At 39.6% G+C, this 14,556-nt stretch overlaps 1 protein-coding gene across 1 annotated transcript in view; it reads right to left on the reverse strand.

Annotated features, from left to right (window-relative positions):
* Mthfd2l (methylenetetrahydrofolate dehydrogenase (NADP+ dependent) 2 like) overlaps nt 1-14,024 on the reverse strand; it is an 86,612-nt gene extending 72,588 nt beyond the window's left edge. The window contains exons 1-4 of the mRNA XM_090344030.1: nt 13,840-14,024; nt 12,918-13,040; nt 7,034-7,186; nt 5,885-5,992 (exon numbers count right to left, since the gene is read on the reverse strand). Of these exons, the coding sequence (XP_090200156.1) occupies nt 5,885-5,992; nt 7,034-7,186; nt 12,918-13,040; nt 13,840-13,993 (538 nt within the window). The 5' untranslated portion in view covers nt 13,994-14,024. The remainder of the gene's footprint in view (nt 1-5,884; nt 5,993-7,033; nt 7,187-12,917; nt 13,041-13,839) is intronic.
* Nucleotides 14,025-14,556: the final 532 nt, after the last annotated feature.

Raw genomic sequence — 14,556 nt, forward strand, 5'->3', positions numbered from 1 at the left:
CTCTGAGCAAAAAACCATGCAAACGCAAGATCTTAATCTGAAAAACAAATGGAAAGCCAATGTGGCTCAAGTGGAGTATACTTAGGGCCCTGAGTTTACAAAGCCTGAGTTCAAAATCCAAGTACTGTCAATAAATAAATAAATATACTGGTGACAATAATCCTCAAACCATGTAAAAAAAAAATTAGCAGGACTCATAAGAAGACTCATGCCTGTCATCTTAGCTACTCAAGAGGCCAAGATCTGAGGACTGTGGTTCAAAGCCAGCCTGGGCAGAAAAGTCCCTTTTCTCCAATTAACCACTCAAAAACAGGAAGTGGGGCCATGGCTCAAGTGGTAGAGTGCTAGTCTTCCGCACGAAGAGGCTCAGGGACAGGGCTGTCTCTGAGTTCAAGCTCCACAACTGACAGAGAAGAGGGAGGGAGGGAGGGAGGGAGGGAGGGAGGGAGAGAGAGAGAGAGAGAGAGAGAGAGAGAGAGAGAGAGAGAGAGAGAGAGAGAGAGAGAGAGAGAGAGAGTCTTTATACTATCAGTATCAATCTCTTTTCTTATTTAAATCAGACATGGGCTTCCCTAAGCAAATAAAATGCTTGCTCATGAATAGTTTTATTTCCCCACTCAATGTTGATAATGTAACTATCACAACCACCAGGATTACAGCTGTAGCAGGAGATAACCATCCATGCCACTCTCCATAAAGCACTCAGAGGCTGAATATTAAGTCCTCCACACAGCCTGCCTGACCTGTCCGCAGCCCAACTTCCATCCTTGTGTCACAGAAGAACAGAACCTTACTGTTCAATTTTTCAGCACCATCTCCCTCCTCTGGAGAGATTTAAAGCCCACAGTGAATTAAAAGATTTGTTTTTCTTACAAAACAGCTGGAATCCTTTTCCTTTATGTCCAAATTAAAAGTTAGCTGGGGTAAACACATAATAATGAGGCTAAATTGCAGGATGGTGGTTTTTCTCTTAGTGTATAATTGTCTTTGGCTTTAAGACAAAAATGAATCACTAGGGTTCTGAATACTCAATGTGGTGAATGCCATTAGAACAAGCACAAGAGAAACAAATGTGCATTTAATCCACTTCATTATGTCCATTAGCTAACAATGCATGGCGAGCGTGGAATGCAATTACTGGCCATCAGGCATGCCATGTTCCACGTGTGGCATACTTGCTTCCCCACGTGTTCCAGACCTTCAGTCCACAGCGCTCCACAATGCACTTGTCAACAGTGTCATCATATATCTGTTAAATACGCAACAAATGAAACATCACCCACAGCACTAACGCTCTGGTATTATTTTAGCCTAGGCTCTTACCTTTCAGATTATGTATGTATAAAGGCATTTTGGTAGCACAAAACAAAGGTCAATTTGACTGTTGGCTTGTAATCAATCTCATTAATTAAACCCACAGTAGCAATATTTGAACTCACCACTTGAGACAAGCCTCCATCCTTGCTTTTTGCTGGTCAATTGGAGATGGAGTCTCAAGACGTTTCTGTCAGGGCTGGCTTTGAACTATGAGCCTTACATCTCAGCCTTCTGAGTTGATAGGATTAGAGATGTAAGCAAGTTTGATCCATTCAAGTGAAAATATTTCATTATATGAAGTATGAAATATTTCTCAAGTAATATATTTCACCCTAAAATTTTCTACTCAGCAGTCGCTGATCCCATGCATCCATAGTTTTCTTCTTCATGACTAAAGATGCCTCTGTGAGGGCATATGATATATAAAGAAACTATATGTGATGAATTACAGAAATGGATGTTTATAACATCGCCTTCTCTAATATAAAATTGCATTTGAAGAACAAAAAATTAGAGTATGGTATGCTGATTAAAAGAAAATGTACATTATAAAGTATTATTTACAGTGTCACACTTCTATGAGATGCTACTATTTTGCCAGTCTTTGGGCTTGAACTCTCGGTCTGGGCACTATCTCTGAGCTTTCTCAAGGCTAGCACTATACCACTTGAGCCACAGCACCACTTCTGACTTGTATGCCAGGGCTTCATGCATGCTAGGCAGGCACCCTTCTATTAGGCCGCCTTCCTGGTCCTATGTGATTTTGCTTATGAAGGCTTCTGTGAGCTTTCATAAACCCTGAGTTTCTTGTAAACTCTCAAAAAAATAAAAATGAAGAAAATAAGCACATTTTTAAATCCAAAAATAATTTTTAATTAAGGTAAAACGTAGTATCTATCCGTATATCTATAAGTATCTATCTATCCTTCTATTTATAGTGTGTGCATTTGTGTGTATAATTATAATTAACTTCAGTTAATTATATCCTGTATCCTTTATGGATAGCATGGTGATAGGTTATTACCTCTATCTTAATATTTAAAACAATAACTGATTGCTGATATCTCACATCTGTAATCCTCCTGGATTATGAGGATCGTGGCTTCCAGGCTGGCCCAGCCAAAATGCTTGAGAGACCCCCATCTCAACAGGTGTGTGGTTCAGATCTGTCAGCACAGTCCAGGCCAGCAAAGAGTGAGAGCCTATATCAAAAAATAACTAAAGCAAAACACACTGGAGGCAGACTTCAAGCATAAAGCACTTAGTTAAAAACCAGGACTGACCAAAGAAAAGTTTTCATAATAGAAATAATAACAATAGTCAGGCCAGGAGCATAGCCTAGTGGTAGAATGCTTGCCTAGCATGCTCCAAGCCCTGGGTTTAATTCATGTGAAACAAATATACAGAAAAAGTTGGAAGTGGTGCTGTGGTTGAAGTAGTAGAGCGCTAGCCTTAAGAATGTCCAAGGACAGTGCATAGGCCCTGAGTTCAAGCCCCAAGACTGGCAAAAAAAAATAGCAACAGTCATAGGTAAATGTCCAGCTTACTCTTACTTATGTTAAGTATGTATACCAGCCACGGCAGTACTTTCCACACACTTTAATTATTGCTTCACACCTCCATCTTATTTAATTCTCACAATAACCAATGAGGGACATGGATTTTAGTTACATTTTACAGATAGGTCAGTGGAGGCCTACGAAGGTTGAATGACCTCAGCAAGGTCACATGGCTTGGTAGTGCCAGCCCCTAAATTCAGGTCTAGGCTACTAACTCCACAGTTATCTTGAGCTCCCAGACATGGAGCCCTCACTTCTTCATGAGGCCTTGGACAAGTTCTCCCATGTTCTAATGCTCATCTCCTGTCGCTGCAAAGGATAATATTAATATATACAAGAATGATCAAGCGCAAGTAGGACAGCTTCGGTGAAAGCTCTGAGCACAGTATGGACTGCAGAATGTTGTTTAGAAGATTTACTTAGCTGTGATCACAATATGTCAAACATAAAAGAAAAAAATACCTAAGTGACTCTTGGACGAAATTTCTATGAATAAAACATGGTCTACCTAGGTAAAAATTCCTGCTTAATTTTTCAGCTTAACATAAAACCTATTACATGGGTGTCACATGTCTCTAATTGTAACTCAGGAGGCTGAGAACTGAGAATCACAGTTCAAAGCCACCCCAAACAGATAAAGCTAAGGCATTCTTATCTACAACTGATAAGAAAAAAGACAGAACTGGAGATGTGGATCAAGTTAGCAGGCACCAGTTGTGAAAGGAAAAGTCAGGAGAGAGTGAGATGCCCATCACATAAAGGCAAATAGGAATCACTGTCTTTATGATACCCTGAAAGACAGACCCATAGCCACACCATGAACTAAAAACAGCAGTGAAACCAGGAGTGCTACTGTGGAGATGAATGTCCCCAAAATAGTCCTGTTGGCCAGATGCTGGTGGCTCATGCCTGTTATCCTAGCACCTTAGGAGGCTGAGATCTGAGGATCACAGTTCAAAGCCAACCAGCGCAGCGAAGTCCATGAGACTCTTATCTCCAATTAGACACCAGAAAACCAGAAATGGCACTGTGGATCAAAGTGGTAAAGTGCTAGCCTTGAACTGAAGAGCTCAGGGACAGTGTCCAGGTCCAGAGTTTAAGCCCCATGACCAACAAACAAATAAACAGTCCTGCCAGCAGTGTGGCCTTCCCAAGCCCTCACACCTAAACCTTTGTGAAGTTACCTATGTCCTACTACAGGCCCCATTTGCTACAATTCACATACATATGTTCATTCCTGGCTACGTATAAAACCTTAGACATAAGCAGGAAAATAATATTTAAAAGCCTTTGTACTCATCATTAGACAAATTCACAGAAGGCTTATTTTTCCATAGGGATTTTTTTCCAAAATTCACTTCAGATGCATTCATTATGTAAGTAAGGCCTGAAATGAAGGAATATTAAAAAAAAATCCTACAGCTAGGTGCAGTGGCTCATGCCTATAATCCTAGCTACTCAAGAGGCTAAGATCTGAGGATCATAGTTCAAAGCCAGCCAGACACTAAAATGTCCATGAGACTCTTCAATTAATCACCAGAAAACTGGAAGTGGGACTGTGGCTCAAAGGGTAGGGCAGTAGCCTTGAGCTGAAATAGCTCAGGGACAGCACTCAGCCCCAGAGTTCAAATTCCAAAACCAACAAAAATAAACTCATATAGATTTCTGTTCACTTATTTGGGACTTAAAGAAACCAATGTAATACTGCCATTCCTACTCCCTGCCCACTGGCTGCTGCTCAGGATCCAGCCACTGGACAGATGACGATGCCAGCCCAGGACCTGGCCAGGAGATGGCAGGCTCCTGGCTTGGGTTCTCAAACACTTCTGCAGCTGCTGGGGTTTCTTACTGACTTAGGGCATCCCTCAAGACTCCTTGTACTTCAGTAGCCCATCACCAATTCTTTATAGTAAGCTAACAGCCCATTCTGTCTGTGAAGTGAGCTAACTAGCTGACTTATTACTTTGTACTATGACCTTGTTAGTTTTTGGAGTTCTACATCTAACTGACCAGTCTCCAGAATTTCCTTGAGCATATGATTTTCATGCATCTCATGGATTTGTGGGTTTTTTTTTCTTTTGCCTTCTTACTGCTTACATAGTTAATTATTTAAAGAAAGCATGTATAGCCCAGCAATACATCCTAGCTACTTAGGAGGCTGAGATCTGAGGCTTAAAGTTCAAAACCAGCCTCGACAGGAAAGTCTATGAGACTGTTATCTCCAATTAATCAATAATAAAAGCCAGAAGTAGAACTGTTGCTCTGCCATGATAAAGTGCCAGCCTTGAGGAAAAAAAAGCTAAGCAAGAGCATGAAGCCCTGAGTTCTATTTCTAGTGCCAGCACAGAAAGGAAGAAAGGAAGAAAGGAAGAAAGGAAGGAAGGAAGGAAGGAAGGAAGGAAGGAAGGAAGGAAGAAAGAAAAGAAAAGAAGAAGAAAAGAAAGACAGGGAAGGAGGGAGGGAGGTAGAGAGGGAGACAGAGACAGAGAGACAGAATCAGAGAGAGAGAGGGGAGAGAGGAAAAAAGAATAGAAGGAAAGAAGGCTATATATCTACAAAAATAGAATTAACAGTGTCACATTGTTCCTTAACTTCTGTACTCACTTTCAAGTTCATCACACCATTAGATAAGGAATAACAGATACCTTTAATGGCATTAACCCACAAGTATACAAAGTCCTATAACCAAAAGCTTTCCCATGATGGGTGAAGGGACTGCAGCATCTCCATGGAAAGCCCCAGGTGAAACCAGGCACTGGCGGCTCACACTTGTAATCCTAGCTACTCAGGAAGTTGAGATCTGAGGATGACTGTTCAAAGCCAGCCCAGGAAGGAAAGTCCATGAGACTCTTATCTCGAATTAACCACCAGGAAACTAGAAGTGGCTCTGTGACTCCAGGGATAAAACTCTAGACCTGAGCTAAAGAGCTCAGGGACAGTGCCCAGGCCCAGAGTTCAAGCCCCACAACCAACCAAGTCATGGAAAAGAAAAGCCCCAGGTGTCCTACCTCCAGGCCGCTCGTGCTCTCCATCCGTGTGCAGAAGCATGGCAATGGGCATGCCTACATTCTTGGATCTTCCAGCCACAACCACATTTTTGCCAAAAGTTTCAATTCCTTCAAAAAAATAAAACACAGAATTCCACTGAAATATACAACCTAAGCAACCAAATGAAATATGTGCACGGTCAGCTGAAAAGTACTAAGAAAATTTGGATTTTGTGGCTTGCTGCTAATACGCCCCAGTTTTAATTATTTCTTTTTTATGCTTCTTGGGTTTGTCATCTCCTCCCTGATTATGTTCTCATTCCCAAACCACAAATATCATTAGGTTACCAGTCAATTACTTTTAAATATTAACATTCCCATGAATTGCTGGAAGTGTAGAGCCTTGAAATTATTAAAGATGCCAAGTGCAGCAATAATGTCAAGCTTAATTGGCAATGAAACTTGGAGCAAGATAAAACTTGGGATAAAATGAAATGGTGAGGGGGGAATTTTTCACAAAGCTCGTGCACTTTACTGCACAGGAAAGAAACAGGACAACTTGGAGACTTAGGAACATGGGAAAGACAAAGCCTGTAGATTCTTTGCTTCCCTGGGACTCAGTTTCTCCCAAAAGGAAAAAAAAAGAGAACTAAATAGTTTATGGAGGCACTAACATTCCAAGATGGTTACTTTTACTATCTGCTTTCTCTCAGAAATGTTCTACTTGGAGACAGCTGATTAGAAGATGCTTCTACTAATGGCCATGACAGTGGTCAGGCAGGAAAAAAAAAATCACCCAAACTCAGGTTCCTTGGATTAAACATTTATGGTATGTGCGAAGATGGCATTAACTTTTGGGAAAAAGCCTGGGTCAGTAAATAGGTCCTATACGATCCACACATTATTTTAGAAAGAAAAATATTGAATGTTTTGGAACAATTTTCAACAAAATACATGATCTGTGGAGAAATTTGCAGAGACAAGCACTACTTTTAATCTCAGCCTTGACTCTTGGTACTCTTTTTTTCTTTTATTCTAGATCAGCCATAGATTTCTAGTATAGTTTCATGCCTTTCCACAGACGCCTGAAGTTTTATGGCTTACCCTTATCTGTCCCTCAATAGCTAGTTCAGCAGGGCAATGCACAAACGCTCTCATCTCAGAACTCACCTGTTCTTTGTATTATTTCCCACACAGCACTGGCAGTGGCGGGTAGGAGTGCATGCTGGTCAAGGCACAGTCTTCCAATATTAATGACATGAAATCCATCTACATCTTTCTCTGGGGCAATTCCATTGCATATTGTTCGTTCATCCATGTGGCCTGAAGAGTAGTAAATGAAATTGGTGTCATCTTAAAATGACTGCTCTTTTAGAAACCTGGAGAAGATCGCTTCTGATTGTGCTCCAAGAAGATGTAATATCATTATTCTCTTTTCACCATCAAAACAGGAAGCCACATTGCTTTTGACTGACAGCTATATGTAGCTGTAGCTAGAGCACATGCTGTGGGAGAATTAGAAATAGATGGACTAGTAAAAGGGATGAATGTGTGGATAGAATAGTTGAGATCTGAGAGCAACCACATGTTGTCTTTGCCTCAAGAACCTTGTCTGTTGAAGGGCTTTAAATCCACTTTTCTCCAAGAGAAAACAATTCCACTAATAGGTTTGTAGTAAACACTTTGAAGAAAGCAAGTTTGCTGTGTGCTGGATTGCCCAGGAATACTTAAAACAAAACAAAACAAAAAATGACTGCAAATAAAATAGTTTCATTCAAATCTTCATTTGCTGATACCTCTGCATCTACATGTCACCATGTCATATCCTCCAATATAAATTATAAGTGAAAGATTCATTTTGGTGCAGGGGGAGTTCAAAAATTTAAAAAAAAAAACCCATAAAGTCATTTTTTAAAATAAATTAAAGTCTGCTTCATTAACATATGTATTTTCCGGTCCTTGAAACTTAACTCTTCAAGTCCCTTTGCAAATACCCATGGAGGATCCTCTTTGTCTAGCAGGAGGCTACATGAGCCAACAGACAAAATGTTTTCCACTAGAATCTAATCCCACTACTACACTTTTCCTTCTCAATGGGTTGATTAATTTCTAGGAGTCGTACTCAAAAATGTGATGTAAAATTATACTAAAATATGAAAATAGTCTAGTCATAGTATTTTTGGAAGATAGACTGTGGAAGCTTTGTTCACTCTTTCTCTCTTTCTTTCTTCCTTTCTTTCTTTTCTTTCTCTCTTTCTTTTTTGGTGGGGGGGAGGTATCTTGGGGCCTGAACTCAGGGCCTGGGCACTGTCCCTGGGCTCTTTTACTCAAGGATAGCCTTCTACCACTTAGCCACTTCTGTTTTTTTTTTTTAAGTGGTTAATTGGAGATAAGAGTTTCATGGGGACTTTTCGGCCCAGGCTGGCTTTCAACCATGATGGTCAGATCTCAGCTTACTGAGTAGGTAGGATTACAGGGGTGAGCCACCAGTGCCCAGCTGTTCACTCTTCTTAAAGCAGTAATACTCTGTGTTGTACATCAAAGTTTCAAGAGAGAAACTTTGCATCAGGTGTCTGCCACATGTCCAGTATCCTGAACCAGCTGCTTCACCATGGTGGGTAAGGAGACAGAAAAGTGATGAAGTGACTCTTGCTCAAGGACAGTGACCACCAGCCCCACCAACAAGCAAGGTGTATAACCCAGCTCTGGAGAAGGCATGAGGAGGAGAATATTGTCTGAGGCTAACTTCAGCAATATCTTATCTGAAAGGCAAAAAAGGGTTAGGAGACTTTGCTCAAGAGGCAAAGTGTCTACCTGGCAAGTGTAAGACCCTGAATGCAAACTCTAGTACAGCCAACAACAATAGCAAAAACAAAAACAAACCAATTTCTTTAAAAAAATATTAGGATGATTTCCACCAGAACCTGAAGAATAAGAGACAAGTGGTTACAGAGATCAACCAATCCCACTAATAGGTAAATTGTGTCTCAGTGATTTCCTCTGCTAACTATATAAACAGTTGTTAATCTTTATTTTTAAAAAATGCTGTCAGGCACTAATGTCTCACATCTTTAATCCCAGTTACTCAAGAGGCTGAGGTCTGAGGATCCCAGTTCAAAGCTAGTCTTGGCAGGAAAGCCCATGAGAGAATTATCTCCAATTTTAAATGCCAGAAATGGAGTTGTGGCTCATGTGGTAGAGGGATAGTGTTGGGCAAAAGAGCACAGGAATAGTGCCCAGGCTCTGAGTTCAAATCCCAGCACAAGCATACACAAGACACACACACACACACACACACACACACACACACACACACACACACACACACTTTTAGCCTGGTACCAGTTGCTCTGTCTGTAATCCTAGCTACTCAGGAGACAGATACAAGGATCAAGGATCAAGGTTAGAAGCCTGCCTAGACAGGGATGTCCGTGAGACTCTTATCTCCAATTAACCAGCAAAAAAACCAGAAGTGGAGCTGTGGCTCAGATGATAGAATGCTAGTCTTGAGTTAAAGAACAAACAACAACAAAAACACCTCAAGGACAATGGCCAGGCCCTGAATTCAAGTCCGAGGACCTACATAAAAAAAAAAAATAATAATAATAATAATAAATTTAATTTAAAAAAAGATTGCTTGTTAAATGCTGCCATCATGTGGTTGTGGTGATATATTACATGGCACTTTTTGAAGAATTACCTTCCCGGTTTCCTTTGTTCAAAAAGCCTGTTCCCGCCACAACCTACCCCTCAAAAATATCTTACAATAATTTGTTTTTAATGTTTTTAAGTTGTAAAGCCGGATAGAGAAAATTTTAAGGGTCACTTTGTTTCTATTAGATAATCAGAGATAATCAAGTCACATCAAAAACTGAAACAGGACTAGTGTTAGAGTGCTTGCTTAGCATTCACATAGTGGCTCACACCTGTCATCCTAACTAGGGAAGAAACTGAGATGTGAGGATCAGGGTTCAAAGCCATCCTCAGCAGGAAAGTCTATGAGACTCTTATTTCCAATTTACCACCAGCAGTGGAGCTGTAGCTCAAAGAGCTAGAGCACTAGTCTTGAGCAAACAAAAACAAAAACAAAACTGCTAAAGGACAGAGCCACAAGTTCAAGCCCCATGACTAACAAGTGAATGAAGTGTGGCTAGTGTCCCATATACATAAATATGATAACTGAAAAACAGTTATAAGCAAGATTTTACCTCCAAATAAAGAACTGAATTCTAGACTATTTTATATGCCTATCTCTACACTTAGAGATTAAATCAATATCCATGTTTTTCTGCCCACTACTATAAGCATGTTTTAATTTTGTTGAATCTGTTTGGTGAACTCAAACTCTCTGACCTGGCCCCCTTAAGATATATTATTTGAATTCTATGCTTCTTCTCATTCTCTTCCCATTCCCTTACATAAACCAGAAAGAACTGATCCTTGAATGTTTGAAACTAGATAGCAAAAGGGAACTATTTCAAAACAGTTTACAAAAAGGTAGAGGTAAATCTTCCCATTCTACTTAATTATGTTTCCAAATGAATAAGACTTCTTAGAAAAATTTGAATGAAGAAGAGCAGGCACCAGAAGTATGAGTGTAAGAATTCTCTGATTGGCTCTTCTGGGGAGAGAATGAAATGATTGGTCCAGCCTTCAGTAGATTCCTTAACTGTAAACCACAAATAAATAAGCACACACACACACACACACACGCACGCACGCACACACACACACACACACACACACACACACACTGTTGGTAAGTGTGGAGCATTCAATTATACATAAAGGCTTTGAACACAATTTACCTCCACTAACTCCCAAAATACAACAAATGTGTACAGCAAAATCCCAATGTTCTTTGGGCTTGGAGATAATTATACTTTCCTTTTCAATACCATAGTTTGAAAGGGATGCCATTGGATCCCAATTTGAAAAGATTGGATTTCCATTTTTTACTCTAATTACAGATATATATTACACAAATGAATCAACTTTGAATGTTGCATCAGTTTAAAGGAGATAGCTAAATAAAAACAACAAATAAGATGTGTCCTGGTGAGATACATTCATGAACAAAGAGCTCTCTCATCTTAACAAAATGATAGCTTAGTGATATAGAATCTATGCTCAGTGAAGCCAGGAATCAGAAATAGCTACCTATGGTCTTTTTATTCTTCCCAAGTGTTAGGACCAGTGCAGGGCAACCCGAGTGAATGGGCTAGTTCCTGGCTAATTCCAACTCTGACCAAAGTTACATAGCTTCACACATGAGCAGGAGCCTTGCCAGTAATACACCCAGAACCATCAAAGGGGCTACAATGCTCATTCACATCAAGTGCAAGCCATTGTTAATACATTGTTTCATTTTTATGTAAACTCTCTTCAGATACTAAAATTTAATTCAAGTTTGGGATTTCTTTTTACTCAAGACATTGCCCAAACTATGAAAAATAAGCTCAGATTTCTAATCACATAGTAATTTGGATTCCATATTTCTTAACTATAACTATATATATATATATATTGTGTGTGTGTGTGTGTGTGTGTGTGTGTGTGTGTGTGTGTGTGTCTCCTGGAGTTTGAACTGAAGGCCTGGACATTATTCCTGAATTTTCTTGCTCAAGCTAGTGCTCTACCACTTGGCACAGTTCCATTTCTATCTTTTCTGCTGGTTAATTGGAGATCAACATTTCATGGTCTTTTCTGCTCAGGCTGGCTTTGAACCTCAATCCTGAGTAGGTACTATTATAGGAGTGAGCCACCAGCTCCCAGCTTACTAGGTGTTTTATTTAATTCTCAAATCTTTGTACTTGGTAGGAATTACCGTCTCTATTTTGTAAACAGGAAGACTGAGATACAAAGAGGTTAAGTGAATTGACCACATTACCTGATAGAAAATAGCAGAGCTGATTCCAAACCCTGACCTTCCCACTCCACAGTCTGCCTATTAAACTTCATCATATTACACTGCTTCTCAGAGCAGAATAAGGCTTAACATGAGCATATGCGCTTCATTCACATTAGTTACTAATGTTGATGTGCTGGTGAGCATGATGAACTAGGATTAAGAATGTTGGCAGTGGGGTTTAATGGATTCAAATCCCAGCTCAATTACTCAGAAACTCTGTGACCTTGAGAAAGTTGCTTAACTTCTCTGGACCTCAAAGACTTCTCAGAGAAATGTATATAATAATAGCTCCAATTCCAGAATTTTTGGAAGCATTCAAAGAATTAATAAAGTGCCTGATACAGTTAGTGCTTAGTATAATAAATGTAAATCATTATCATTTGCAGACATAGAAAGCAGTCCTTTAAGTTACACAGCAGCTGCCCTTTCTCTGAGCATCTAGACATTTAGCATGGGTGCTTTGCCTCCATGCTTATTTAGTAAATATCACAGGCACCAAGCTTTAATACCTAGTAGAAGTGGACCATCACTGCCATCTAGTGTTTAGTTGATAGCACAGTCACACAAATAAGTCTGCACTTTGAGGGGTAAAATTCTATAGATAAAAATTAGATTTTCCCAGAACAGTTAAACCTAATGTAGCCACAAATATTGGTAAATATGATCATTTGGAAAGATAATATTAATTTTTTGTTGGTCTTGGAGCTTGAGCCATTGCGCTGCTTGCACCAGCTATTTGTGGTATCACAGTATTCAAAGCTGCTGCCCACATGCATTTCATGATTTTTACCTTTGTTATATCCAATCTTTAGAGCTAGTATCTTAATTTTTGTTGCCAGTCCTGGGGTTTGAACTCTTGGCTTGGGCACTGTCACTGAGGTTCTTTTGCTTAAGGTGAGCATTCTACCATTTGAGCCACAGCTCTACTTCTGGCTCTTTTGGTAGTAAATTGGATATAAGAGTCTCATGGGCTTTCCTGCATGGGCTGGCTCAGAAGCGTGTTTCCTCATAGTTTTCCATCAATAGAAGCAGCGATCATTCAGAAATTGTCCTTATAGTCACTAATTGTCATGTACTGTTAGTATAATAGCTATGTTGCAAGTGCCCCTTTTCTACCCAGATCTATAGAAGAATATTACATACCTGGAAGTGGTAACTGAACTAATATTCCACTGACTCTTGGGTCCATGTTCAACTGATCAGTTACATCCAAAAGTTCTTCCTGTGACACATCCTTTGGCTTTAGAATGAGTTCGCTACAGATTCCTGGGAGAAAAATGAACAGTTTTTTCACTGTAGCTTTTCATTAGAGGTGTCCTACAGAGTACATGATTAATCTCCGCAGTCCTTGCTCCACTGGAAGCAAAGGCCCTCTGCAAATGAGATGTTCCATACACTTCAAGGGGGGATTCCTCAAACCATATAAATAATTTGTGTGTGTGTGTGTGAGTGTGTGTGTGTGTGCGCACACACACACATGTTCTAGAACTCAGGGCCTAGGTGCTGTACCTGAGCTTTTTTGCTCAAGAAGAAGCACACTACTACTTGAGCTACAGCTCCACCTCCTGTTTCTCTTCCCAGGCTGCTGAACAACAATCCTCAGATCTCAGCCTCTAGAGTAGCCAGGATTACAGGTGTGAGCCATCAGCTGATACAGATCATTGTTTGTGATTCACATGTGTTCTTTGGCGAGTGACAACTTGCACTAACTTATGATAACCTACTCTTTCTAGATCTGAGGAGAGTAGAAATACTATTACCACAACACTGTGAGGCCAACTGAGACAGAGTAAACTATCACAGTCTATTATTTGATAAAAGCAAATATAATGAATACAGGCCCTTTAAATACAAAATAGTTACCTTACATTTCCCCTAAGATACAAAGTTACATGAACTAATTTTATAAGAGATCCATAAAAATACAGAAATAAATTAACATAAACTTTAGTAACTGAATAATCTAATGACACATTATTAAAAGAAAATTTAATTAGTAATTATGATTTGTATTTATTTTACTTGGACATACTTAATAACAATGGCAACTGAAACACATACCCACCTATATCAGTAGCAGCTCTTATCTTATTTCTCACATATGTGTGACTTGCTGGGTTGTCTCCCACCAAAATAATACTGAGGTGCGGCCGTCTGTTCCCAAGGGCAACCCATGACTCCACCTCTCGTTGTATTTCTTTCTGGATTCCTTTGGCCATTTCAGTGCCTGAGATGATAATGGCTTCATGTCTGTGGACAACAGAACCATCAGTGCAATGCTAAAAACACAATAAGGAATACTGAATACTAAATAAAATGATTTTGTGAATTCCTTATGAACATTAACAAAGTTTATTTAACGTTGCATCCAACTTGTACAAGAATTGTACTACTGGACCTAAAAACACACATAATCACCTACACAATGATAGTAGGATACTACAATACCCCACTTTCACCAACAGATAAGTAATCTGTACAAAAAATTAACAAAGAAAATCCAAACTTTAACAGTGTCATGGACCAATGGTTAGATATCTGTAGAGTATTTCATCCAGCATCTGCACAATACAAACCCTTCTTGGTCACCATGGAATATTTCTATACAAAAGCACCACCACAATACAAAACATCCACTGAATTCTATCATACCATTGTGGAATTAAACTAGAAAATAAACTACAGAAAACATTCAGGTCCATAGAGACTCATCACTGTTCAATGATAAGTGGGTGATTAATTAAATAAGGGGGGAAATGCAAAAGTTCCTAGAATTCAAAAC

This window comes from Megascapheus bottae, chromosome 13 (assembly GCF_031878675.1).
Source record: "Megascapheus bottae isolate mThoBot1 chromosome 13, mThoBot2.hap1, whole genome shotgun sequence".
NCBI classification, from domain to species: domain Eukaryota; kingdom Metazoa; phylum Chordata; class Mammalia; order Rodentia; family Geomyidae; genus Megascapheus; species Megascapheus bottae.